Source organism: Cricetulus griseus, chromosome 8 (genome assembly GCF_003668045.3).
Source record: "Cricetulus griseus strain 17A/GY chromosome 8, alternate assembly CriGri-PICRH-1.0, whole genome shotgun sequence".
Classification (NCBI taxonomy): Eukaryota; Metazoa; Chordata; class Mammalia; order Rodentia; family Cricetidae; genus Cricetulus; species Cricetulus griseus.
Window position 1 is genome coordinate 18947252 of NC_048601.1, and position 25326 is coordinate 18972577.

At 43.9% G+C, this 25326-nt stretch overlaps 1 protein-coding gene across 8 annotated transcripts in view; it reads right to left on the minus strand.

The window, feature by feature from the left end:
* Window positions 1-25326, minus strand: part of Parp11 (poly(ADP-ribose) polymerase family member 11) — a 37935-nt gene that overhangs the window by 9399 nt on the left and 3210 nt on the right. For 2 of the 8 annotated variants that reach the window (XR_003487457.2, XM_027428350.2), the window contains exons 2-7: window positions 12159-12281; window positions 10344-10469; window positions 9474-9594; window positions 6764-6839; window positions 3316-3388; window positions 3100-3230 (exon numbers count right to left, since the gene is read on the minus strand). Coding sequence is in view for 7 of the 8 variants with exons in the window: in XM_027428350.2 (XP_027284151.1) it covers window positions 3100-3230; window positions 3316-3388; window positions 6764-6839; window positions 9474-9594; window positions 10344-10469; window positions 12159-12185 (554 nt within the window). In the remaining variant the exon portion in view is untranslated. Of the gene's footprint in view, window positions 1-3099; window positions 3231-3315; window positions 3389-6763; window positions 6840-9473; window positions 9595-10343; window positions 10470-12158; window positions 12282-12344; window positions 12466-25326 lie in introns of those variants that run through there. The other 6 variants (XM_027428353.2, XM_027428354.2, XM_027428351.2 and 3 more) reach the window with 5 other exon arrangements.

The window sequence follows — 25326 nt, forward strand, 5'->3', positions numbered from 1 at the left end:
TCTGAATTTTCTGTGTTCCAATTTTTAGATAAATTTTGGCTCATAATGCCCCCATGTCTAAGATGTCCTCCTCTCCCCAGCCCATGTCTAGTGTAAATAACACCAGCTTTAGGAAGTTCTCCCCAGTACCCCCATGTCACTACATACACCCTGCTTTAGGGCAAGGGTGAATTGAGCTCTTACTTTGTGTTCCCATGATAGCTTGTGTTCACCCGTGTATCTTGGGTTTGCAGTAGCATGGTTCTTTGACCTACAGACCTATACACCATCAAATCCCAAGTAACTAGAATACTGCCTATCACAAAGCGGGGACTAAGACTACTTACTGGGAAGAGGAAGGAGGGAAGTCAGAACGGAACGTATAATATGTAGCAGAGTGGACTCATTCAAGTTCTGGCTATCCAGATGATGAGTCACAGCTTACATGTCAATGAGACCAGTGTGGCTATTTTAGTTCTGCAGGGAGTTCAGAGTGACAGGCTGCTTATACCACAGCCTCAGTATTTTGCACTATCATGACAGGTGTCTGTGGGTTGACATTACAGAAGATCACAAAGAGTGTAAACCAAGGAAAATTTCTAGTAAATTCTTAGTAAAAAATGTATAAGACACTGAGCGGTGGTAGCACATGCCTTTGATCCCAGCGCTCAGGAGGCAGAGGCAGGCAGATTTCTGTGAGTTCAAGGCCAGCCTGGTTTACAGAGCTAGGGCCAGGACAGGCTCCAAAACTACAAAGAGAACACCAAGCTCCCCTCTCCAAAAGGAAGATACAGGACTCAGCACTATATTTTTATGCTTCTACTGAGAGCTCTCAAGTGTAAAGGAGACCAATATGAGCTCCAGTTCAGAGGCATAATTAAGAATAACAACAGGGGCTATAAAGATGGCTCAGCAGTTAAGAGCACTTGTTCTTACAGAGAACCTGCTTCAGGATCCAGAACCTGCATGGTAGCTCACAGCCCCCTATAATCCCAGTTGCAGGGGACCTAACTCCCTCTTCTGACATCTACAGGTACAAGGCACACATGTGGTACACATATAAACATGGGGCAAAAACTCATACCCATAAATTAAATAAATTGAATTTTTTAAAGAATAAATGCCACCAACTCATTTTAGAAAAAACGAACTCAATCACTGAAAGAATAAAATCATAGGGAGCAAAGGCTTCTATCTTCCCCCCAAACAAACTGAATGAAAATCTTCAGGTAAACCCGGTGACTGTCAGAAATATAAGGTTTTTGGTCAAATACTCAAGACTATAAAAAGCAAAAGCTGAAAGCCCACTGTTACTATAATTTCTTACAAGGATATCTGGAACAAACTGAGGCCTAGAGAGTTGGGACCATGGAAGCATTCCATATACCGTTACTGTGATGGTTAGCTTTGACCGTGGACTCTCCACAATGTACAGTCACCTGGGGATGGAGCTCATTGAGGAACAGTTTAGATTAGGCTGATCTATGGGCATGCCCTTGAGGGATTTTCTTCATTAGGTTCATTGGAATGGCCCACTGTGGATGGCACCATTCCCTAGGTAGGTGAATTTGGCTAAGTGGAGAAAGCAAGCTGAGCATATTCTTTAATCCAAATCAACTCTTAAGTTATTTTTTAATTTTATTTATTTTTATTTCATGTGCATGGTGTTTTTGCCTGCATGAATATCTGTATGAGGGTGTCAGATCCCCTGGAACTGGAGTCACCGACAGTTGTGAGCTGTCATATGGGTGCTGGGGATTGAACCTGGGTGCTCTGGAAAAACAGCCAGTACTCTTAAGTGCTGAGTTATCTCCCTGACCCCATCCCTTAAGTTGTTTCCATTAGGATATTTTACCATAGCAACAGAAAATAAGACTGTAACAATTACCAAAGGAAAGTCAGCCTAATTTTCAAATACATGCAAACAAAATAAGAGACAGGCTGGGAATTGCTTTAAATACTTCCCAATAACAAAGCGACCTATTATGTGTGGTTAATCTTAGTCTGTTTTCGGCAAATGTTTATTTGATTGTTTTTTGAAACAGGGTCTCACCATATAGTAGTGCAAGCTGGACTCAAACTTGCTCTGAAGCCCTTGAGCTCACAGTCCTCCTGCCTTAGCCTTCTGTGTGCTGGGCTAGCGGCTGTATGCCTCCTCAACTGGCTTGTGTAGCAAACCTTGACAGATGTTGGACAGGATCACTGGGCTTATTATGGTTGAATTCTACTTCTGTGTTGATTTGAAATTCTTCTGAATAAATCATTAAAAGCTTATAATAAAAATACCAGAAATCAAATCTCATCTACAAATGTTTATTTAAAATATTTCAGAGAACCACTTATTCAGTATTTATTACAAAAATACAACATAACAGGTTAATTTGGGTAACAAATTAAGTTTTAGATAATAAGCTTTATTTTTAGGTTAAAGGCACACTGAGAAATCTAACAGTCATTTCTAACTTAGATTTAGTAATGAATAGAGATTTTTAAATCCACAGCATGAACTCCAAGTGACGCAAGAAATGTAAAGGTAAATTGTAAAGTGTTCTTTCAAACAAAACAAGCAAAAGGCTACAAGAAGGATAATGTTAACTGTTTGTTTTTTAAGTCATATTTCCAGAGATTTCTAACACAATCTAAAGGGCTAAAGCAAGCAGCCATAGCAAAGCTAAAGAGCTGCATTTCAACCAAGCTGCAGGTTTGGCTCTAGTGAAGATGAAGTCTCTCTCACTGTGCTGACTGAATGTATTCTAGAGAAGACCTTGTCTACTCTCTGAGGCTGGAGACGAGGCCTGCGAGGCCAGCAAGGTTCTGGAGAGATGGCTCAGTAGTTAAGAGCACTTAATGCTCTTGCAGGATCAACATGGTTCACAACTGCCTGTAACCCCAGTACCAGGGGACAGAATGCCCTCTCTGACCTCCACTGGCACCATGAAGGCACATGGCGCCCAGATGTACACACAGACAAAACAGTAATACACATAAAATAAAATAAATGTTAAAAAAAAAGAAGGCATGGTAAGAGAAGTCCAGCTTGTCTTTGACTGAAAATGAACAAGCTAACCTCTGTGTGTGGCCATTCCTGTAATTCAGAAGAGTGACAGGAAATTCACTTACCTGCAAAAGAACTCCCACAAGTCTAAGTTTTGAATCCTTTGAATCCTTTTAATTCGGTTCCGATCCATTGTTTTCCCAAAGAGACTGGCAACTTCATTATACTCATGCGTTTGGTTCTGCAGGGAGACTAGCTGGGAGAAGAAGGTCACAGAGTTCAGCAGTGGCTTTCCCACCTACTGCCCAGGGACAGCCTGTCCTAATTGCAGCTGCTCTTACCTGGTAGGGAACTTCGGTATTCACGTTCTCCCAGTGTGTGGGCATGGGGATGGCCTCATTTTCACAGATGTAACTTCAAACAGCAAAAGACAGAGCAGAGTATCAGAAGTAGATTATAATTAGTGTCAGTGATTTAGCCTTCTCTCCACAGTTGAGCTTTCTGTTTGCAAGGTATTTATGACAAACACAATAGAGTTCAACCCTTCGCTTCACTTAGAAATATTTACCGATGTCTGCTTTCCTAATTTTTCAATGCTCAATTTTAACTTCGATGGGAATATACAAATCTACATAGCTTCAACACTTCAAAACTAGCTAATTCAATTTCTTTTTGCTCCAATTTCTATAAAATGTGAAAAGGAATTCCTAAGAAAAATAAGGCTGATTTTTAAAAACCCAAAGCATTTATTGATATTTGTATTGAATGAAATTGAAAACTCTACCAGCCATTGCAGTCTTCCAAGATGACTCAGCCCCCCCTTTCTCTGTCCTCTATGGCCTGACTCAGCCCCCCCTTCTCTGCCTACTCTTTCCTTAGACAGTGCACCCTGACTTGCTCAGTGCAGTCACTCAGTAGCAAATCTTTAAAAGCCTTATAATATGGTCCAGTCATGGGATACAAACACAGAGACAACAGCAATGGAGGTTCAAGAGCAAAATGTTAAAACAGACACACTAACCTTTGGGAATTAAGATTGTGGATGAAATTAACAGACTTTAAATCCATCCTTAGCTCACTTTTGTCAAATTAATAAAATCTTTTTAAAAATACACATTTTAAGATTTTTACTTGTGTGTGTGTGCATCTGTGTACAAGTGTGCTACACACATACAGGCGGCTGCAGAAGCCATCAGAGGGCATCCAATCCCCCGGGGCTGGGGTCACAGTCAGTTGTGGGCTGCCTGTATGGGTCTAGAAACCTCTCAGAAAAGTCTTCAGTGTAACAACGAGTACAGAGTGGGAACCTTTTCTCCTGCTCTACTCAGGGTTCACTCCTTCTCCACCAGTCATTTCCAGACCCAGATGTCCTTTAGAGCTTCCTTTAGGTTCAGAAAGCCAAGTTTTATTCAATACAAATGGCAACACAAAGCACACATTTGTCCTTAGGTTGTTTTGCTCATTTAATCAATTCTTACCATGATCTTTATCAATACGTGTTCGATCTCCTCATTCCCAGGGCCAAGGGAATCCCAACACATGTCAGACACTCAGTTAACAATAAATAAATACTTCCTTTACACGAGAGCGCGCGCGCACACACACACACACACACACACACACACACACACACACACACACACACACACCATTCATCTCTGTGCATGGCCAGGGGAAGCAAAAAACTAGCATGCGGGCCAGGCACAGGGAATGGGGAGCTGAAGTGCTCCCACTGTGGAACATCTTCCTTAGAAGGTCTCCTTTGTCACTAGGGGTTTGATGTGTCACTAGGGATTGCCCTGTGGGGTTTGCGCTGGTGCAGGAACAAGTGGATGGTTCCCTAGGATTTGGGGTCCAAATTACAGGAGAGCTTGGAGACAGAACCATAACTTACTTAACCGCTTGCTTCTGACGAGATTTTGCTTCAATTTCAGATGCTGCAAAGAACAAATCTGTCTATTTGTTGTCTCATGTGCCCGGGAATGTGTTATAGAATGACATCTCTGAAGAGGGATTTCAGAGCCAAAGGATGATTTATTGATGGCTATGGTGGCTAATGTCCACATGGAGACTTGAGACATTGCACTTATTAACCTTCCCACCAGAAATGTGGGGGTGCTGATCTGCCAGCAACCTCTCCAGAAAGGCATGTTCTTCCACTTTTGAATTTTTGTCAGTCTGCTAACAAAGGAGTCTGGCATAAATTTGTATTTTTCTTCATCATGAGTGTGATTGTAGGAACATTCACATTGTCTTAAGAAAGTTCTAGAAGAACTTCAAACACTATAGGAATTATTATTTAAATTAACCTCAATACTAAGTTGTTGGTTTTTGAAAGCTTTCTACCCCCCACATATTGTCCAATGTATCTTTCAGCTATGGGGGAAAGTTTTAAATATCTTGCATGGACCCAAGGCCTTGACAGCTAACCTTTCTGCATCAGCACTTCCTGCCCTTCACCCCTAGCTCTCACACTAAACTCCTCCCCTTTCATTACTGCCTGACTTGCTGTCCTCTGCTGCCTACTCCACCTGCCCCATCTGTCTGGGACAGAAGAATATGTTCAATCCCAGCATGGAATTCTCACCTCACTTCAAAGGGATACCAGCTATACGAACACACAACTGTGAAACACTTCCTGTTACTGTGTCTCACTCCCCAAGATTCACACTCTTAAAAGATAAGGAACGCCTGTATTCTATTGCTGGTACCGAGGAACACATACATGATGTGGCAGGTAAGAACATACTCTCTGTGTCCCAAAGACACCGGAAAGCCTTCATTATCTTTTAAATCGTGATGTTAAAATAGAAGCAAAACATTTTGAAACAGAAAACTGAAAATATTTCTTTCCTTGCTAGTCCCTTCAATTCCTTTCTTTGCTCTACTTTCTCAAGAGCTCCTTGGAAAGAGCATGAGGGCATTCCTTACAATTCACACACTACTGTTTTGTTTCCCACCTGTATCTTAAGTTCTCTGAACAGAGAGAATGCAACATTCACTTGAGGAATCATTCTAGAAAGTAGGAAATACAGTCTTAAAATTTTTCACTTGTTTTCTATTCCCATGTGCAACAAATATTTGCCTCTGGCGCTTAACATTTTTTTTTAAGTCTATATATGGCAAAGGGAACCAAAAAGAAGATGCACTGCTGCCCATGGCAGAGCATCTTCCTGGGTCCAGGGGAGACACACTGCTGCCCATGGCAGAGCATCTTCTTGGGTCCAGGGGAGACACACTGCTGCCCATGGCAGAGCATCTTCCTGGGTCCAGGGGAGAAACACTGCTGCCCATGGCAGAGCATCATCCCCAGGCCTCCAGTCAATGTGGACTGACTATATATATATATATATATATATATATATATATATATGAGTTGCCCGGTGGGGGTCAACATCAGTGCAGGGGTAGACAAATCGAGCAGTTCTCTAGGATTTATGGTCAAATATCTGGAAAATTTTGTGAGAGTATGTCCAGTTCAAATTCAAACTTAAGCTCAATAGGCCATTAAGAGGGTTTTAAACAAAAACCACCTGGCTTCTTGTAGTTATCATGCACACTGGTCTAAGAAATGAAAAAAATACATACATGTGGCAAGAGAAGAGAATGAAAGGAAACAATGGCAGGGGACAATGATTATTTTATCAGCAAATGAGAGGTTTAATATTGCAAAAATCACTCTTAGTCCATGAGACGTGAGATGAATGTGAGTCTACCTGGTCTTCTGCCAAAGAATAAGGACGAGCAGGGGCGGGAAGGCCCGTCCTTCGTGCTCCCCATTGACAATACCTGAAGGCACTGATGGAGAAAGGAGCCCTTTTTATCAGGCGCTGTTTTCCAGTGACGAGGTTCATCTGCTTCATCTCTGAACACAAAGACAGACACATCAGATGAGCCACAGAAACACACAGTGTTCCAAGTGTCATGCAAATTAGTAGCTACAATACATGGCAATCATGTGGCTTTGGGAGGGGCGGGCAGCTGAGTAGTTAGATCTTTCACCATCCATCTATTTATCATATTCTGAAGGTGCCAGGTCAGCCCCACCCCCTGCTTCAGTGCTTGATCAAAGGCCCACACCAAGATGCTCATCTCACACCCTACTCTGTATGCAGGGTGTGGACGCCTGTGCATCACACCTCAGTTAAACTGATACTACAATACAAGAATTCTAAAGGCAGGAAAGTTAAGAGCACAGAACAACATCATACTAAATCTTCCATTGCATTTGTTACATGGAGAAATGCACCCTGGTTTCCCTAAGAATTTGGAAATTAGAAAGGGTTACATTTTCATGTAACATTTACACAACTCACACAATTTCAAAAATGCATGTTTCTTTACTCCTCTTTAAGCTGTACCCCTAAACTAAAGAAAACCTGGCTAGAGACAACACATACAAAGGTTCCAGTGGCAGGAGGTCACTGTCTGGTTAGAGGCCTTGGCAGTATTTACCAGGTCCCATTTATCCTCCAGTCAAGCAGTCACTCTTAAGAGTGCCAGAGCATTTGTGAAATGTGTGCCCTGCCACTCCTGTGTTCTCCTAGATGAAGCACACCAGGGCATTGCCACCATTCAGGGAAAAGCAACATCATCTCAGGACACAGCACAAAACCTGGAGTCATCTTCGCAGCAGTGTCCTTTTGGAGCTTACTTTCCACATCTCTGACAGGGAGAAGCTGGGCAGTGGCAGCATGATGGGGTTAAAGAGCTTCGAAACAGTGCATGGAATGGAAATGCTATCAATGCACCTAAAACAGCACCGTTTATTCTTTTATGGCCACCCACCCACCCCAGTCACACTTCAGTAAAGAGCTTTTTCTTTTTCTCTTTCTTTCTTTCTTTCTTTTTTTTTTTTTTTTTTTTTTTTTTTTTTTTTTTTTTTTTTTTTTTTTGATACAGGGTCTCATGTAGGCAAGAATGGCCTGAACACATTATGTAGCTGAGACTGGCCTTGAATTTGTGATCCTCCTATCTCCACATCCTGGGTGTTGGGATTACAGGCATGCACCACCACACCTGGTTTATGCTGTGCTGGGGTTTCAGGTATACTAGGCAAGCACTCTACCAAGAGAACTACGCTCTGAGCATCTACAAAAACATTTTGGATTAATCTTTTTTTCCTCACAGGAATCTTCCAGAGAGTACAGTTCCCTTGTGAATATTCTTAGTCAGAAGTGACCTGCTGAATTACCTACCACACACTTCAACAAATAGCATCCCTTTTACAAAGCCTCAAGCCTGCATGTGTTCTGCCTCCAAACTGACTGCATACAACACAAGCACAGAACACCAGTAACATCTGCCAAACACCTTCTGCTGGAACAGAACATCAAGGTCAGCTCCCCTTATGGAAGTCTGCTTGCCTAATGTTATTTTTTAAAGTCGGGATTAATTGGAAGTAAGAATAAGATTCTTTTCACATTTAACTTATTCATCTATTCTTTGAATCCTTCTTGATAATCAGCAATTGCAAGAAAACCAAGTTTGGTAGGATGGTATTTCTTAGCGATGTCCATACCATCCTTGACAAACCCTACCACTCCTGGGAAAGCATTTCAGACTTACACTCCTCCTCAGCACACCAGCACCACCACGGTCAGAAAGACACTACTCAGCAACTGGAGAGCAGCTAGAGACCAAAGTACAGAGTGACGAAATGAGTGGTTACTAAGAAGCTGCCCCCTTCAAATCTCCTTTGCCTCAAAGTCATAAGACGGTAGGTGAAGGCAGCCTGAAATTTACCGACTTCACAAAATTTACGGACTTTTGCTTCACAAAAGACACACCTGATAGCATGACCCTACCTACCCACACGGTGGGTGAAATCCAAAGAGGCAGGGGTCTAAACTGAAGCTGATCTGCGCATGAGCTGGGCTCATCTATGAAAGAGCCAGTGAAATGAAGAAGTCTCAGAAGCAGCAATCATTGACAAGGCAACCATCCAAGCACACGACCAACAGGAAGGACAATCTGGCTTCACTTTGGTCTTGAAACAACCACCAGCTACCAGTGACTTTCTCATTTAATATCAGATTGATGTTTAAGATAAAAAGGTTCCCAATTCCAAGCAGTGTCTGGGGATGGGGTGCTGAGGAAAATAAGCACTGTTAAGTTAGGCACAGCAGTACAGGCCTGCAATCCCAGCTGCTCTGGAGGCCAAGGCAGGAGAATTGTGCGTTCAAGACCAGCCCAGTAATACAAGGAGACCTCATTTCAAAAATCAAAACACGAAAACAAGAGCTATAAAGAGCTTTACATGAACTCGAAACACACGGCCAACACCACGCATGTTAACACACATGAACACAGAAACATGCTTTATACACGGCAGTGCTGCTCTAGAGTCTAACAGTTCAGTTTTACAGAGTGACCTGTCATAGAACAGGAGGATTTACTTCATGCTTCAAGACATGGTGGCTAATCCTGAGCTGCAGACTGCACTGCGCCGATAGTCTAGGAATATTCTAGAAACACACAACTAGGAGGGGAAACATACCTGCAAAGTCTATCTTGTAGCTGAATTTGGAAGTAGTAAAGGAAATGGAGCCACAAGGGTTTGTTTTGAAGCTTTTTTCGATATCTTCACTGCTAACTGAACATTGAATGTTGGTATCCGGCTTTAAGACAAACCAGAAAGTTGCATTTACCAGCTGTTCACAGTAATCGGTTGGCCACAGAAGTGGAGCTGAGGTCACAGTGACAGAGAACAGAGGACTGAAGGATGCCTACTGCCTCCTGCTCTACCTCCCCCACACACAGGGAGCACAACCAAGCCTGCACGTGGAAAAGGATTTAATGGCGTCCAGGGGGAAAACAGCTACTGTTACTGATGGTCTCTGTCGCAGCCGTCTACATATTATCACAAGTTTCACAAATTATCGAATGATTACACTAAGTGGCTCACAGTAAACCTTTTACCAGCCTGGTAAACATACAACGGGAGAAAAAGAAAATCCCCAAACTACAAGTCCTTGTGTCGGGGTTCAAACCTCAGCTAAACTCTCTCTGTAGCTTGAACCAAGCAAGTGAACTTTCCTGAGTTCCCCGACCTTTGACAGAAGACGGAGCAGTGCCATCTGCTTCAGAGCTGTTGTAAGGACACACAGTACCCATAAAGCACCAAACATGACACCCAGAGCTCTTCCCACCCGCGTCCACCAGATCAAGCCTGGACATGCTTGTCTGCGCCAGAGTCCGTCACCCAGGCCCGTGTCTAAGCTCACCACTGCTTCTAAGAGGTTATTGTCGGGGAGGAAACAGACTTCTAGCTACTCTGGTTTCCATCAGGGCTGGATCTTTCCAGTGCTCCATGTGCATGACTCTATGCACCAGTGAGCCTTTGCCTGTGAAGCTCAGGGCAGGGTACCTGAAACATGTGCCACTTTCCACACTCTGCCAGGTAGAACCAGCCCCACTGCGTGTCTGATGTGTCCATGTCATCCACATCACTCTCAGTCTTCTTGGGAAAGAACTCCTCTGTCTTGTGAAACATCTGGAAAGTCGGTGAGAGGTGGAGGAGGAAATACCCATTAATGACCAGTGTGCTTTCTATGGAACATCCTACTTTGCTACCAAGAACCAGAACCCATCTTTCCCACAGTGACATCTGACGGCTATCTGCAAACTGGCTCTGGAGAGAAGCAACCTAAATTGTTAGCACAGGTTATCACATCAGGCTGACAATCCTCCTCGGGTGTCAAAGCCCATGCAGCCCCAAGAAGCAATTCATCATTCGCTTCTGAATATGTCAGGTGTCCCCTGCATTCCAAATACTTAAGACCAGATACATCTGTTTTTCTATTTCAAATAGTCATCTTATTTAATGGCATCATGAGACATTTCTAAAATATGAGCTGGGGCATAAAAAAGGCTATAAAAGTAAAGACTAATATAATAAAGCTTTAGTTAAAACGTGTCAGTACTTGCTTTCATAAACCCATGGATATATGCAGGAGTATACACATGCACCCATGAATACAACAAAGTTTAAATAGATATGATGACCTGTCATAGTGTCCTCTAAGCACCAAGATGCTGGGGGTGTAATGACAGCAGTGACAACAATCTCTAACCTTATAAAGCTCTTACTATGTGTCAAGTACTGGTCTAAACACTGTAGAAACAACGTGTTTAAGCTTAACAACAACCTATATGAGACAGGTACTCCTGATATACATTAGGAAACTGAAGCAGAGAGGTCACACAATGGGGAAGCTAAGTTCAGGCAGACTGCACAGGGACTGTACATGTAGGCACATGTCATACTGTTTTATGCTTCATGATCAATGGGTTTTATAATGCTGACCAGAGCATTAACTCATGTGTACCTAATCTTTGGGGAAAAAAATTGACATTATTGGGTGGAAATTGTGAGAAGTCACCACAAAAGGTACCAAGTGGCTGATCAAAATGATTTAACTTCATTTTAAATTTGACTTCCTATTATCATTCTCTAAAGGTTTTTTAAATTATTGATTTAAATTTGTACAACTAGTCTAGTCTATGGCCATATCGTCCTGAACATGCCTATCTTCAAAGCTGAGAAGGGTCAGACCCAGTCAGTACTTGGATTGGCTACATCCGCTTCTTACAAAGGGATGTAGAAAAAAACAAAACAAAGCACTTTCTGAGCACAGAAGTGCACGCCTTTAGTCCTCATACTCTGGAGGCAGAGGCAGGTGGCTCTCTGTGAATTCAAGGCCAGCCTGGTCTACACAGTAAGTTCCAGGACAAACCATGGCTATAAAGAGACCCCGTCTCAAAAATAAATAAATAAATTTGTACAAGTAGCATATGACTTGCAAAAAAAAGTCATATTATTCATGCTGAAGGCTTGTCTGCCCATCATACTTTCATCCTTGGCCCTCTCTTATCTTCCTTTTCCAGAGTTAACCAATGCCATCACTTTACAATGTATCTCTCAGGATGTGTGTGTGTGTGTGTATGTATTGTGGAGAATCTTGTATATACACATCTACACTGGTAACATGCCAAAAATATGATCCCCTATACCTCTGATTATTTTTTAACAATGAATTTGTATTTCCCAATAAGCTGAAAAATATTTTTATGCCACCGTATGAAATGTGGAAGCTGTGTAACCCAGGATGGCCACATTCCCCCGCACCACCACAGAGCTGGAACTACAGTTCATGCCTGGCTGGGGGATTAGGATGAGTACCTGAGCTCTGTGAAAGGGCCAGTTCATTTTATTATTTTAGTCATGCCCAGCGACTTTCCAATGAATACTTTTCTGATTATGTCCTTGTTTTTACTCCTTCATGTTTTACAAGTTGATTAGCTGCTAAGAAAACAAAACAAAACAGAAGCCTGGGATCAGGGCTCCAGGTTAGAATGCACTATTTACCTTGTGTGTCTTAACTGGATAATAAAGATGATGACTTAAAATGCAGTATCAAGTGTGTTGTTAGCTATTCCACACATCCGATTCCCTCTTCCAGCACTCTTCACACCGTTTGGCCATTTCACTGTGAGACAGCAAGAAAGAAAGCTGGGGGTCTTAGTTTTTGTTTGGGAAATACCTGGAAAAACTGGAAAGACAAGTCTGAAGCAAATACCTAAGATAATACTGGGCTATGGGCTCTGTATTTTCACTAGGACAGGGCAACAGAAAGGTTCCCACCTATGACTAGAGCACAGTGTGTGCTCTGCCCTTTGACTCTGTGCCCGAGCTGTCACTGCAGGCCAGTTTACAAGCCAGACATTGCAGCTCATGTCCCAGCTACTGAGGCTGAGGCTGGACCATCATGAGTCCAGGATTTCAAGGCTAACCTGAGAAACACAATGAGACCTGAGGGAGGAAGGGAGGAAGGAAGGGAGGAAGGAAGGGAGGAAGGGAAGGAGAGAGGATTAAAAATGGGGGAGGGAAGGAGGGGGAGAAGAAGGGCAGGGAAGGAGGGGGAGAGGGAGGGAGAAAGGGAGGGAGGAAGAGAGGGAGGAAGGGGGAAACTCCCTGCCATGAATAGCTTTGACTAGCTGGGCTAATTCTTGGTCACAATTTACATTATTTTTTCCTCCATAGCCTTGTGTACAGGAGAGAAAAGTCATTACTTTCCAATTAAAGTCAGAGAAAATACAAAGCAAAAAATGGTATGATTATTTTGTCTAGAACCACAGTGTACAGTACAGAGAAGATTAAAGAGGTCCTTGAGGCCTTTTGGGGTCCTGTCTTCCTCCAGGTGTCCACTCTTTGGCCTCATTTCCACTGACAGCCAGTCCTCATCTCCTTTACCACCAAGCTTCTCAGATGCACTGGCTTTCTTTCAAATAATTCCTTTCATACCACAGGACCCATAGCATCTTCTATAGAGTGTTTCTTCTCAAAAGGAATGGCTATTTGGTATAATTTGGCTCAAAGAGAAAACTGGCTTAAATGAAGTAATTTAGGGTACTGTCAGTATAGTAATGATGGCTCTAGTTAGGACACGTCTACAGGTAATCCAAAGAACACGTGCAAGTTATCCAACACAGAGAAGGCACTTAATGCATGGTAGATGAGTGGGCCAGCTCAGCTACAGTGCCATATTGGGCCTGATTTCTTCTAACTGGGAGGAAATGATGCTTTTTGTGAGGAGGCTATAAGGAGAAACAGCCAGCAACAATTGGCAAAGCATCCTTCTAGTTTTCAAATGGGCACACTGGCAGAGCCTGTCTCCAAGGCCATCTATACTAATGAGGGCCTGAAGTCATAGCACCTGGGCAAATTCCATCTGAACAAGGCAAATAAAAAGTAGCAGGGAAGCCAGACTTCAAAGTCAAATCCTGGTCCATATCCCGGAACACAGTGCTGCATTCCAGACTTACCATTTCTAGTGAGCATTACTACAAAGTGTAAGTTACTTTATTAGCATAGACATTAGCATACTTGAGGAAGTCATATTTGGAGATGAATACATCTTTGCCTCTCTACAAAGAAGATTCAGAACTGAGTCTCCTGGCACACCTGAATTCCCAGCACTTGTGGGGCTGAGTCAGGAAAAGGCAAGTTCAAGGCAAGCATGGGTATGTTAGGAGACACTGTGTCAAAATGTATACATGTGTATGCACATACACAAAGTATCATTTTGTTTATTACATGTGTGTGAGCATGCACACAGATGTCATGGCACATGAGTGGGGTTCATTAGACAACTTACAGAAATCAGTTCTCTGGTTTCACCGCGTGAGTCCCGGGGATGGAACTCATGTCACCAAGGGAGGGAGGGAGGGAGGGAGGGAGGGAGAGAGAGAGAGAGAGAGAGAGAGAGAGAGAGAGAGAGAGAGAGAGAGAGAGAGAGTGTGTACATGCATGTGTTTCAAAAACCTGTGACTAACAGCTGGGAAGGGGTGGATCCTCCTGACGAGGGGAATAAGGAACTCTGGGAGTGGACCCTCTTCCCAGAAGACTGGCTTTTCAACTAGCAAAGCTATTTTCAAAATCATTTAACTCTGGAGAGTGCTCAGGGGGTTCCACAAATGATGGAATACATACAAGAAACTGACCATCATCCCTCCTGCCGGCTCTTCTGTGCACAGCCAAAGACGGGGCCCTGCAACCCCAGGCTGAGGAAGGGCAGGCTGCTGGTACTCATCATCCACCTCAGCCCATGAGGCAGAAGCTCTATTCCAGAGAAGCAACAAGACAAACTCCCTTCCCTACACAGAGACTCCTATTTAAACCAGGCAGCCTGAGACACTGGGTGCTGATCACCACCAGTCCAAACTGCTCCCGGGGAGAAGTGTCATGCCAAGAAGACAGAGGCAGAAAGGTGAAGGGCTGCTAACCCCCTCACCCAGTGTCCTCTAAAGGAGTAGAATGTCACTTTGGGAAAAGAGGGCTTCCACTCTGATCTGCAGGTACAGTGACACAAGGACTCTGCCCAAGAGCAGACATGAGGAGTGAAGTCCACAGCTCTGCCTGAGGGGGCAGCTCTATAAGGAAAGGAGAGCAGAGGACCCTGAGACTAAGGGAATTCTGAGCAACAGCGGGCAGCTTCATGAAAAGCAAGGAAAGCGAGGTGTGGACCAAAGTGGAATGCAGCAGCAGGGAAGAGCCCTCTTGGGTCAGTCACTGCTGCAGATGCAAGGGCTGGTAACAGCTCTAGACTTGTGCCCATACATGAGCAAACAGAGCAAGACACTGGGCAGGCCTGGCAATGTTCCTATGGGGAAGATATGCCTGTCAACACAGGGAAGAAACATGAGGTAGGCAAAGGGCTTCAACATCACTGCTGAGAAACAAGGGAAGCTACTCTGATTCATGGGCAAAAGCCATCAAGCAGGGGTGGATTTCATTTCTAAATTATTTATTTATGTATTTAGTGTGTGCATATACATGCATTTGTGTGCCCTGCACATGTGTGCCATCGCTCCTGTGCTCATGAATCAGAGGACAACTTTCGAGAGTCACTTCTCTCCTTCCACCATGTGGACCCCAAGGGTCAAACTTAGGTTGTCAAGTTTGGCAGCAAGGGTCTTTACCCACTGGGCTATCTCATGGACCCCAAGAACTGATTTTATAAATTAGTTTACAAAGAATGAGTTTTATTATGCCATGTCTATCATTAAATATACAGCTTGGTCACCCTCAGCAGTGTGGAAGACAATAAACTCATAATTAGGCCCTCTCAGGAGTGATCCAAAAGGAAAACCTCTCTCTGCCTGGCGGCAGTGGCACACATCTGTAATCCCAGCACTTGGGAGGCAGAGGCAGGTGGATCTTTGTGAGTTTGAGGCCAGCCTAGTTTACAAAGTAAGTTCTAGGGCAGCCAGAGCTGTTCCACAAAGAAACCCTGTCTTGAAAAAAGCAAGGGAAAAAAAAAAAAAAAACCAAACAAACAGAAAAAAAACCAAATCTATTTCTGGGTAAGTATTAATATCGCACAGCCCTCACCCAAAAAACCCCAAAACTTCACTCAACCACAACAGCAGCTGTTAAAATCTGACTACCTAGGGGACTCAGCACAACTTTCAACTGGTAACTTGTCAACCTAGAAGTGCTGCCTGAGCAGTTAGGACAAGAGATGAAAACAGTGAAGGAGGCTTCATACATTAAGTTCAGCAAATACCCAAACCACAGCAGCCACCAGAAGAGGTCGCAATTAATACAATAAAATAACCAGTTTTCAGAGACACTCATGGTGTTATTTGCCCATGATCCCATCACTTAGGTGGTGGAAAGCAGGAGGATCAGAGTTCAAAGCTAGCCCAGGTTGTGTGAGGAGGTTCTGTCTCAAGCAAATTAACTACTTGAATTGAATACCCAGGTTTCCACACACATACATACATACAACCCAAACCAGGGCAGTTAACAATGAAAATGTCTAATCAAACAGAGACTACCCCTAAGGAGATGGTGACTACACATGGTTGTGCATGGCTTTCGTCCTTGAGCCTGAGGCACACAGTTTCCAAGTTCAAGGCCAACTGAGCTATGAAGCAAGCTCCAGGTTAGCCTGGACTACAAAAAGAGGCTTTGTCAACTAGTTGATTAAAATAAAAGAAGAGAGACAGTGTGACAGTGGTCATTCCTCTGGGAATTGCCCTTTGCAGAGTCATGTTCTCTCCCTTGACCAGCATTCTAAATTCTAAAGAAAAGTCACACCTAAATGACTAAAACATTAACTCTTTCTTTGGAGTTACAGAGCCCACAACATCTAGTGGTGTGCAGGTAACACCATGCCCCTCCTTATTTCTTTAGTTCTGGGCAGGGACTGATACAAAGCATGTAAACTGCCACGAGTTTTAACTTGGAGAAAAACAGTGTTTGTCTAAGGAATTACAGGAACTGGTCCAGACAGTCAATGCTGACGATGATGACCTGAGCAAAGAAGAGTAAGCAGAGATGTCACGGGGATGAAGAAGAGCCTAGCAGATACTGAGAGGCTTCTACGCCCTGCCCCTTAAGCCCCCTTCCCTCCCTATAAACGCCTGTTCCTGGGCCTGAAGTTTCTTCCCCCTTTCCTAGGGTTCTGACCTTGAATAAAACTGATTCTTTTCCCAACAGCTCATCCCCTCAGTATTAGCTTTGGAGTGGCACACAGCCAACAGCAATGGATGAAAACAACTGGAAATGCTGGATTTGAAAAGTCTTAATAGCCAAAATGGAGAATTTACTAGACTCAGAATTAGAGTAAAGCCACCAGGGAAGCAGTCAACCATGCTGCAGACAGATGGGCAGGTATTCTGTGACGGGTGAACAGCCATGTGATGCCTCAAGACAGGAACCCCATCTGAGATGCGCCCTTGTGGCCTTTTCTTGCTTCTCCTAGCATCTGTCGCTCTTCCCTTTCTTGTGCTGTTTTCTTTTCTTAGAACTTGGAATGCAATTCCCAACAAGGAATGGGCGCCTTTGCCTTGCTCTGACCTTGGGGAGAAATGCTGAGGCTCACTGAAGTGCACATCAGGAGCCCCACATGATAGGTAGCACCCACGTCTAATTTCAGCACCAAGGATACCACAAGCAGGAAGATGAGCTTGGAGCTAGCCTGGGCTACACAGCCAGATCTCATTTTCAGATGTCCCCTGTGCCTCTGAGGCATCCCTGCTTCAGGGTGAATGATGCTCTGGGGCGCATAAGTTGTTGAAGATGTAGATGTGCATTATAGAGCAATGATAGAGAACACGCTCAGCAAAGGGGGGGGACAAAAAGCACAGGAGATGAGTGCACAGGAGGAGATCATGTGCAAGTGTCATGGTGTCCCTTCCCAGAGCACAGCACACAGCTGGTTCTCAGTAGACACGGCAGCCACGAGAGGGCATTGAGCCAAGGGGGCAGGATATCTACTGAGATTCACTGGCATCGACACACACTACCCACGTGACTGACCTCCTGAGGGAAAACAGACATTCCCTGAACCACTACAGACAAGTATCTGCACAAACTGCTGTAACGAGGCTCAGGGCCTCAGGTGTGCACCCGTGCTTCTCTCAGCGCAGACATTTGCAAAACTCACTCCCTGAAATTCCAGGCTATGATGGAAACATGCTTGTAATCGCCTTATTGAACACAGCAAGTTACCTTCTTTTTTTCTTTAAGATTTATTTATTTATTTTGTGTGTATGGGTGCTCTACCTGCATGTACAACTTTATGTCAGAAGAGGGCACCTGATCTCACTATAGATGGCTGTGAGCCATCATGTGGGTTCTGGGAATTGAACTCAGGACCTCTGGAAGGGCAGCCAGTGCTCTTACCTGTTGAGCCATCTCTCCAGTCTTTGAATTCCCTTCTATCCTATGTTGCCTATTGAGTTTTAAATAACCCCAAACCAAAACTTCAAAGTCCAAATACTCTTTTTTTTGAAATAGGATCTCATTCAGTTCAGACTAGCTTCAAACTCACTATATTGACAAGGACAACCTTGAACTTGTGTTCCTCCTGCCTGCATCTTACCAGCCCACAGATTTCAGGTCTGTATCATCATGCCCAAGTTATGTAGTTTTGAAAACCCAGGACCTTGTGCATGCCAGGGACACAATCTCACAGTGAGCTTCCCAGCCCCCAAATACTCTAATGTTGAATGCTGAGATCAGGCTTTCCAACGCTACCCCAGTGTTACCCTTTCCCTACCCTGGAGTCAAGAAATGACTGAAGAACCTATTTGTTCCTATGCTTGAACCACACCCAGAACTATGTAATAATGTAAAGTCATTTAAAGTGACAACAGACAGAACACTACAGAGAGTCTTCAGGGAGGACTCTACCCTGGCACCTCAAGATGTGTTTGATCTCCAGTCCAAAACACCTCATGGGACAAGCAAGTACAATCTGCACTTACGACACAGGGCTTCCTAATTTAGTAAAACTTCACTGGGAAAAAAAAAAAAAACTGAACCATTTGGGTCTAAACTACATCTTGTGCTAACCAGAGTCAAGTTAGACATAGGCACCTTACAAGAGGCATCTTCAATAATAAAAACACTAATCTGAAAAACTATTCTTCTTTTATTATTTATAATGTAAAAATGGTAATCTAAACCAAACAGGATTGCACACATGTGTAAACACAGTACTTGGGAGGCTGAAACAAGACAACAGCCATAAGTCTGAGACCAGCCTGGGCTACAGAGATCCTTCCTCAAAACAAAAGCAAATGGCATTTAATAATAACAACTCATGCATACATAATGCTGTTATTTTACAGGAGTGCAAAAAGTTTGCAGAACACTTTTCTCAGGATCTTGCCTACTCTTGTAGTTTTAAGGGCTAATACTCATATTTCAATTTCCAGTTCCCTTCCTGACTTTAGTATTTGATGGTTCATAGGCACATAGAACCTGACTCTCGTTATAAGCTCCTGCAGGGTTTAGAAGGGTCACAGGCATAGAACCTACATCAGTCTTGTGACTCATGGTGGTGGCAGGAGAACCTATGAGAGCAAGCAAGCATCCCAAAGGAGCAGCAGAGGGGACAAGTGGGAGCAGGCTTGGTCTTTCTTGTAAGACCTCCAGGGCCTCACGGGAACTTCCCCATGCCCCCGTGACCTAAGAGCCTCCTACTAAGCTCTACCTCTTAAAGATTCATGACATACCAACAGCACTGAGGGACTGGGAGGCAGATTTTCTGATGGGCAGCCATATAGGGGCCATGACTACGGAATAAAGATGGAGAACTTCCAAGATGGTGGCTTCTTCCTCATTCTTCTGACCTGAGGCAAAAGCCAGGCAGCCTAAAACAAAGGTCTTATGGGCTTTTTCTCCCACCCAGAGAGGCCCATGATGATGGGCTGGTTCAACAAGTTCTGTTGGCCAATCATGTCTTTCTTCAAAGCCTAAATTAGAGAAGAAAGAACCTTTAAGGACTTTAAAATACCCCAGCCCTAAAGACAGACTTTGGCTTCCTAAGAACCCTCTCTGCTTTGCAGGGGACCTTCCTCCCTGTGAGCTTGCTGCATGAATAAAGCCTTTACCATGGATCGCCTCTGCTCTTCTCTGCTCTGTCAGATTTCCACTCTGCTGCCTGTTGAGCTTGAGATTTTTCTTGCTTTTTAATTCTTTAACTGGCAGAGAAAATGAACCCATCAATCCCTAGAAAGTAACAGCATCACCGTGGGGATGACCTCATCCAAACCATATTAACACAGTAAACTTGGTGGATCCAAAAGAAAACTCCTGGGCTGAGGACACAGCTCAGTGGCAGAGCCCTGGCCTAGCATGGTGAGCCTTGGGTTCAATTCCCAGCATCTGGCATCCATCACACTAAGTGTAGCTTGAGTCTCTCCATTTCCCTTTCTCTCTCCCACACCACACACCTAACAAACATTTTCTCCTGCACTCTGCTCTGGGGTGGAGCTTCTCAACCTGTCTCTTCACAGCCTCCTGGCTCCTCTCTGTCCATGTTCTGCTGCTTACTACAACCTTAGTGGCTTAAAACAAGACTTCTCCAACTTTAGAAGCCAAGCCAACCGCCTTGGCTTGAAGCCCCTCCCTCACCACCAAAGCCAGGCACTGCACCTCCTCGGCGTTGTTCTGCTCCGTGTCACAGTGCTTCTCTGTTCCCATCTGTAACTTGGAAGGCCCCTTGTGATTACATCAGGCTACACCTGGAACATACGAGCTAAATCTCCCTATTCTACTTTGGTTTCTGTTGCTTCAATAAACACCCTGATCAAAAGCAATTTGGGGAAGAAAGGGTTTATTTTACCTTACAGCTGACAGTCCATCATTGAGAAAAGGCAAAACAAGAATTTGCAAGGCAATGCAGAAATTATGGAAGAACACTGTTTTACTGGTGTGTTCCCAGGCTTACATTCAATTACCTTTTTTATACAGCCCAGGCCCACCTGCCTAGGGACAGCACCATCCACAGTGGGCTGGGTCCTCCTCATCAGTTAGCAATCGAGAAAATGTCCCACAGACCAATCTGGTGGAGGAAGTGCTTCAACAGAGGTTCCCTCTTCCCAGGTATGTCGAACTGACGACCAAGATTAGTTATGATACTATCTTGAGGAAAACTGACTTAATTTTCTTTCAACAGTAAGTTAAAATTCCAATCATGTTCCATAGAGCCATGCATGGCCTGGCTTCCTCTTTCTGGGCCTGCTTCTTGCTTCTGTGTTCCAGGCTCACGGACTTGCCTGGTTCTTAACGGTCCTGTTCCAATCAGCCTTGAGGGCTTTGCTGGTGCTATCCCCATTGCTCTACCTCCTAGACAACCTTCAGGCTAGCTCTTGATCAGTCCTCAGTATCTCTAAAAGTTACCACATCATACAGGTACCTCCCTGACTTCTCAGCCTACCCCCAAGTTCTTTCCACATTGTCATTCTTTCTCCTTCAAAGTTTTTCCATAATTGCAGTTAGCTACGCTAGGTCTGTCTTTTTTCATCACACCAAAAACTTATAAGGAACAAACCCAAAACCGTCACACTCACCAACTGGTTGCTGGATCAAAAGATAAGTGCCAACATAGGTTATTTTAACAGCAGATTTTGTTTGTGGAGTGTGACTGCATAGACCAAAGATTTCAGCATTAGCATTTTAGGCCCAGTGGGTCAGACTCAACGAGTGGGCCACTTATCACTGCAAATCTCTATCATAAATCTGAGTCTTCTGCCTGCAACCCAAATCTGCCACCCTTCCTACAGTGAGAACTGTTAGACTCATCTCTTCAGCGCTGGGCTGAATCTGCCACACCACCAATCCTAAGGACAGACACTACTCCCCGAGTCATGATCATGTGACAGGTCACTAGAAACACGTTCTAGAAACATGGTGTTAGTGCCACCCACATGTAAGTCCAGGGATGTTTGCAATTAGGGAATTCTTCCTTGACCTCTGACTCCCAGGGACTTTTCCACTCATTGAGTATCCTACATTCTAGAACCAGTCAGTGTTCTGGAACAAGATCATTCTAGATTTCAAGCATGGGTATGTACTTATTCAGAACATTTACTGAGTTTTGAACCGTAGTATAATGACACACACAGATCAGGGTAATTACTTAGTAATTCTCACAAAACCAAAGTATTAGATAATCCAAGCACAACCCTAGTTAGCAAGGCACCAGTCACTCAATGCCCTGTGTATGGCTCTTCTGCTGTTGTTCTGATGTTCCTGATCCAGGGCCTCTGTTTCTGGAACAACTAGTTTGTTCTGAGTCTCAAATGAATTCAGGTTAACCTCTAAGCTTAACTAAACACCATGAGAACACTTAATAAAGAACACCAAGAATACAGAGACAGCTGAGTTATTCCTAGAATCCTAGGAGACCAAGTTACACCTTCAGGACATCCATCTTCATCCCAACCTGTGAGTATATGTGTAAAATGTACTTTCTGACTCAGAGGAAATAGCCCACGTCGGTTGCCAACGCCTACACATCCCTCTGGTGGTTTGAATAAGAATGGCCTCCATAGAGGCCCATATATTTGACTGCTAAATCACCGGCAAGTGGAACTGTTTCAAAGGATCAGACAGACTAGGAGGTGTGGCCTTGCTGGAGTAGGTGTGGCCTTGTTAGAGGAACTTTGAGGTTTCTAAATCCCATGCCAGGTGTCTGTCTCTTCTCTCCTCTTTCCTTCCCTCCCTCCCTCCCTCCCTTCCTTTACCTCCCCCTCCCTTTCTCCCTCTCCCTCTCCCTTTCTCTCTCTGCCTACTGATGAGGATGTAAAACTTTCAGCTACTGCTCCAGTGCCTGCCTGAATGCAGCCATGTTCCCTGCCATGATAATGAAATAAACTTTTGAAACTGTCAACAAGCCCCCAATTAAATGCCTCCTTTTATAATTTTCCTTGGTCATGATGTCTCTTCACAGCAACAGAACAGTGCCTAAGACAGAAGCTGGTACTGGAGCTGGGGCACAATTGTGAAAGGCCTGGACATGCTGTCTATTAGTGGAATGTGGATTTGGGGGTTTGGATTAGGAAAGCAGTGGAATACTTTAATAGAGGCTTAATGAGCCTTCCTAGTAGATGCATTGAGGACAGTAGTGCTGAAAGCAATGTGGCCCAGCTCAAAAGGTTTCAAAGGGAAGAATATCAATAAGTGGCCTAGAGGCCATTCTTGTGACATTTTGACAAAAGAAGGTGGCTGCTTTCTGCCCTCATCTTAAAAATCTGTCTGAGGCTAAACTGAGGAGTTTTGGATTAATGGTTTTGGCAGCAGAGATTTCAAGACAGCCTAGTAATGACTATGTTGTGTGACTATTAGTAATCACTCTTATGCAGGTCTATTTTTAAAAAGAGCAAGATAGGCAGAGTAAAATACAAAATGTACAGTTTGAGAAAAGGAGCAAGTTTTGTTGGAGCCAAGTCCAGTGTTCAAGTAGATTTAAAAAAATAGAATAGAAAAAAAGGGAGTTGTGACCTCAGGGTAAGACCCCACCCAGCTAAGATTGCAGCTTGTGAAAAGGAACTAAAGAGGGTTAAGCAATGAAAAACACCATCACTCACAGAAAACTGGCACAGATGTTCCTGAAGGAGGAGGTCAAGTTCCAACCCCATTAAGCCACAGAACCTGGCAACTTCAGCCATGTGGTTCTGGCTTTAGAGTCAATAATACAAATGGGTTGTGGAATCTCCCTCCTCAGCTAAGGAAAGCTGCTGAGGCCTGGTGTGTGTCAGTGGTGTCCCTGCATGGAGGCCCAGAGAGGCCACTGAGTGAAGCTGTGAAGATGAAACTTGGATTTCTCCGAGACACCAAGCTGTCAGAGATGCCTAAGTTGTGAGATACCTACCAAGGAGAACTGCAGACAGGGTGTGGAACTAATGGCCTTAACCTCTGAAACTGTAAGCAAGCTCCCAATTAATTGCTTTCTTTTGTAAGAGTTGCCTTGTTAACTTTGCCTCTTCACACCAATAGAATAGTGACTAGGACAACCCTCCATCTTTAGTCGAGGAAGCACTTTCTCCATTTCTCTGTACTTGGCATCCACTTTCCATTTCATGGGTTTGAGTCATTTTACTTGCTTTGGTCTTCCCATATGATTCCATCTATAAGGATTTACTCAAATGTAACTTATTTCAACAGTCTTCCCGGCATCCCAGACACCATCAGATACCACTTTCTTCCCACAACACACACTGCATACAGTGAGTGACCTCATGGGGCCGCCAGGCTCTGATTCAGTCCATGTTTGCACTCCTCTCTTCAAGTATCAGAATCATGCTTATTTAGTATGTAGGAAACATTTCCTGATGACTTGCTGGGTGAAATGAACTAATGACCAATAGTTTAGTTTCATCAAAGGGACAAGCAGTGAGAGGAGTCAAGACTAAAGCTAACCCTTAGCAGGCATGTCCACAGGTTAGCGTGGAGCTGACCTAGAAAGGATGTGCTGAAAGGGGGGGGGGGAATCAAAGGTGGGATGTTTCAGGAGGCCACGAGCTTAGCCCAGAACTATACCTGAAAACAAATCTCAGAAAAAGGCAGGATGGCTCAGCCAGGAAAGGCGCTAGCTAACAACCTGACAATCAGTGTTCATCCCCAGAAGTCAAATACATGGTGGAGGGAGAGAAATGATTACCACAAGTTGTCCTCTGACATTTTATTGTAACATGGTATGTGTGTACATGCACACACAATAAATAAACAAATAAAATGAAATAAAAAGGGAAATTAGAGGAAACTCAGTGAGTACACAGTTCCAGGAACAATGAAAGGGAAGGTTTGAGGGGCAATCTGTAATTGGCATCCAAAACAGAACCAGCCAAAGGTACCTAAGTCAACCACTGTATGTGGTGATTCAAGATTCTTGAGGACTTCCTGGAAAGTAGTGTTGGCAGAAGCCAGCCTGCAGGAGTGGACTGTGGCTATGAATTTCAAGCAGTCTGACCGAATGAGAGAGACAAAAATCAAAGCTCCAAGGAAGTGAGAAGCAGTTGTGAATATAACAGTGAAAAAAGGTGGTTCTGAGGACAAAGCAGGGACTAACACCTGGAAGTCATCATTGCACCGAGGATCAAAATGGAACACAAAGAGAGCTAGGCCATGAAGACAAGTGTGGTGTGTCATCTTGGGAAAACCATTTTTCTCTCCCTTAGCCAACTCAGATTATTCTAACAACTTGAATCAATACATAGAAATGACTTTTGGGAGACTAACAATTTCTATAAAGACATTGTCAGTGTAATAAACAGTGTGTACTCTTGTGATGGCTTGAATGAAAATGGCCCCCATATGCTCATAGAGAGTAGCACTATTAGGAGGTGTGACCTTGTTGGAGGAAGTGTGTCACTGGGGTTAGGCTTTGAGGTTTCAGATGCTCAAGCCAGACCCAGTGTGTGTCTTTTCCTGCTGCCTGCTGATCCAGATGTAGAACTCTCCTTCTCCAGTACCATGTCTGACTGCACTACCACGTTTCCCACCATGGACTGAATGGAGTAAACCTGTTAAGCCAGACCCAATTATATGC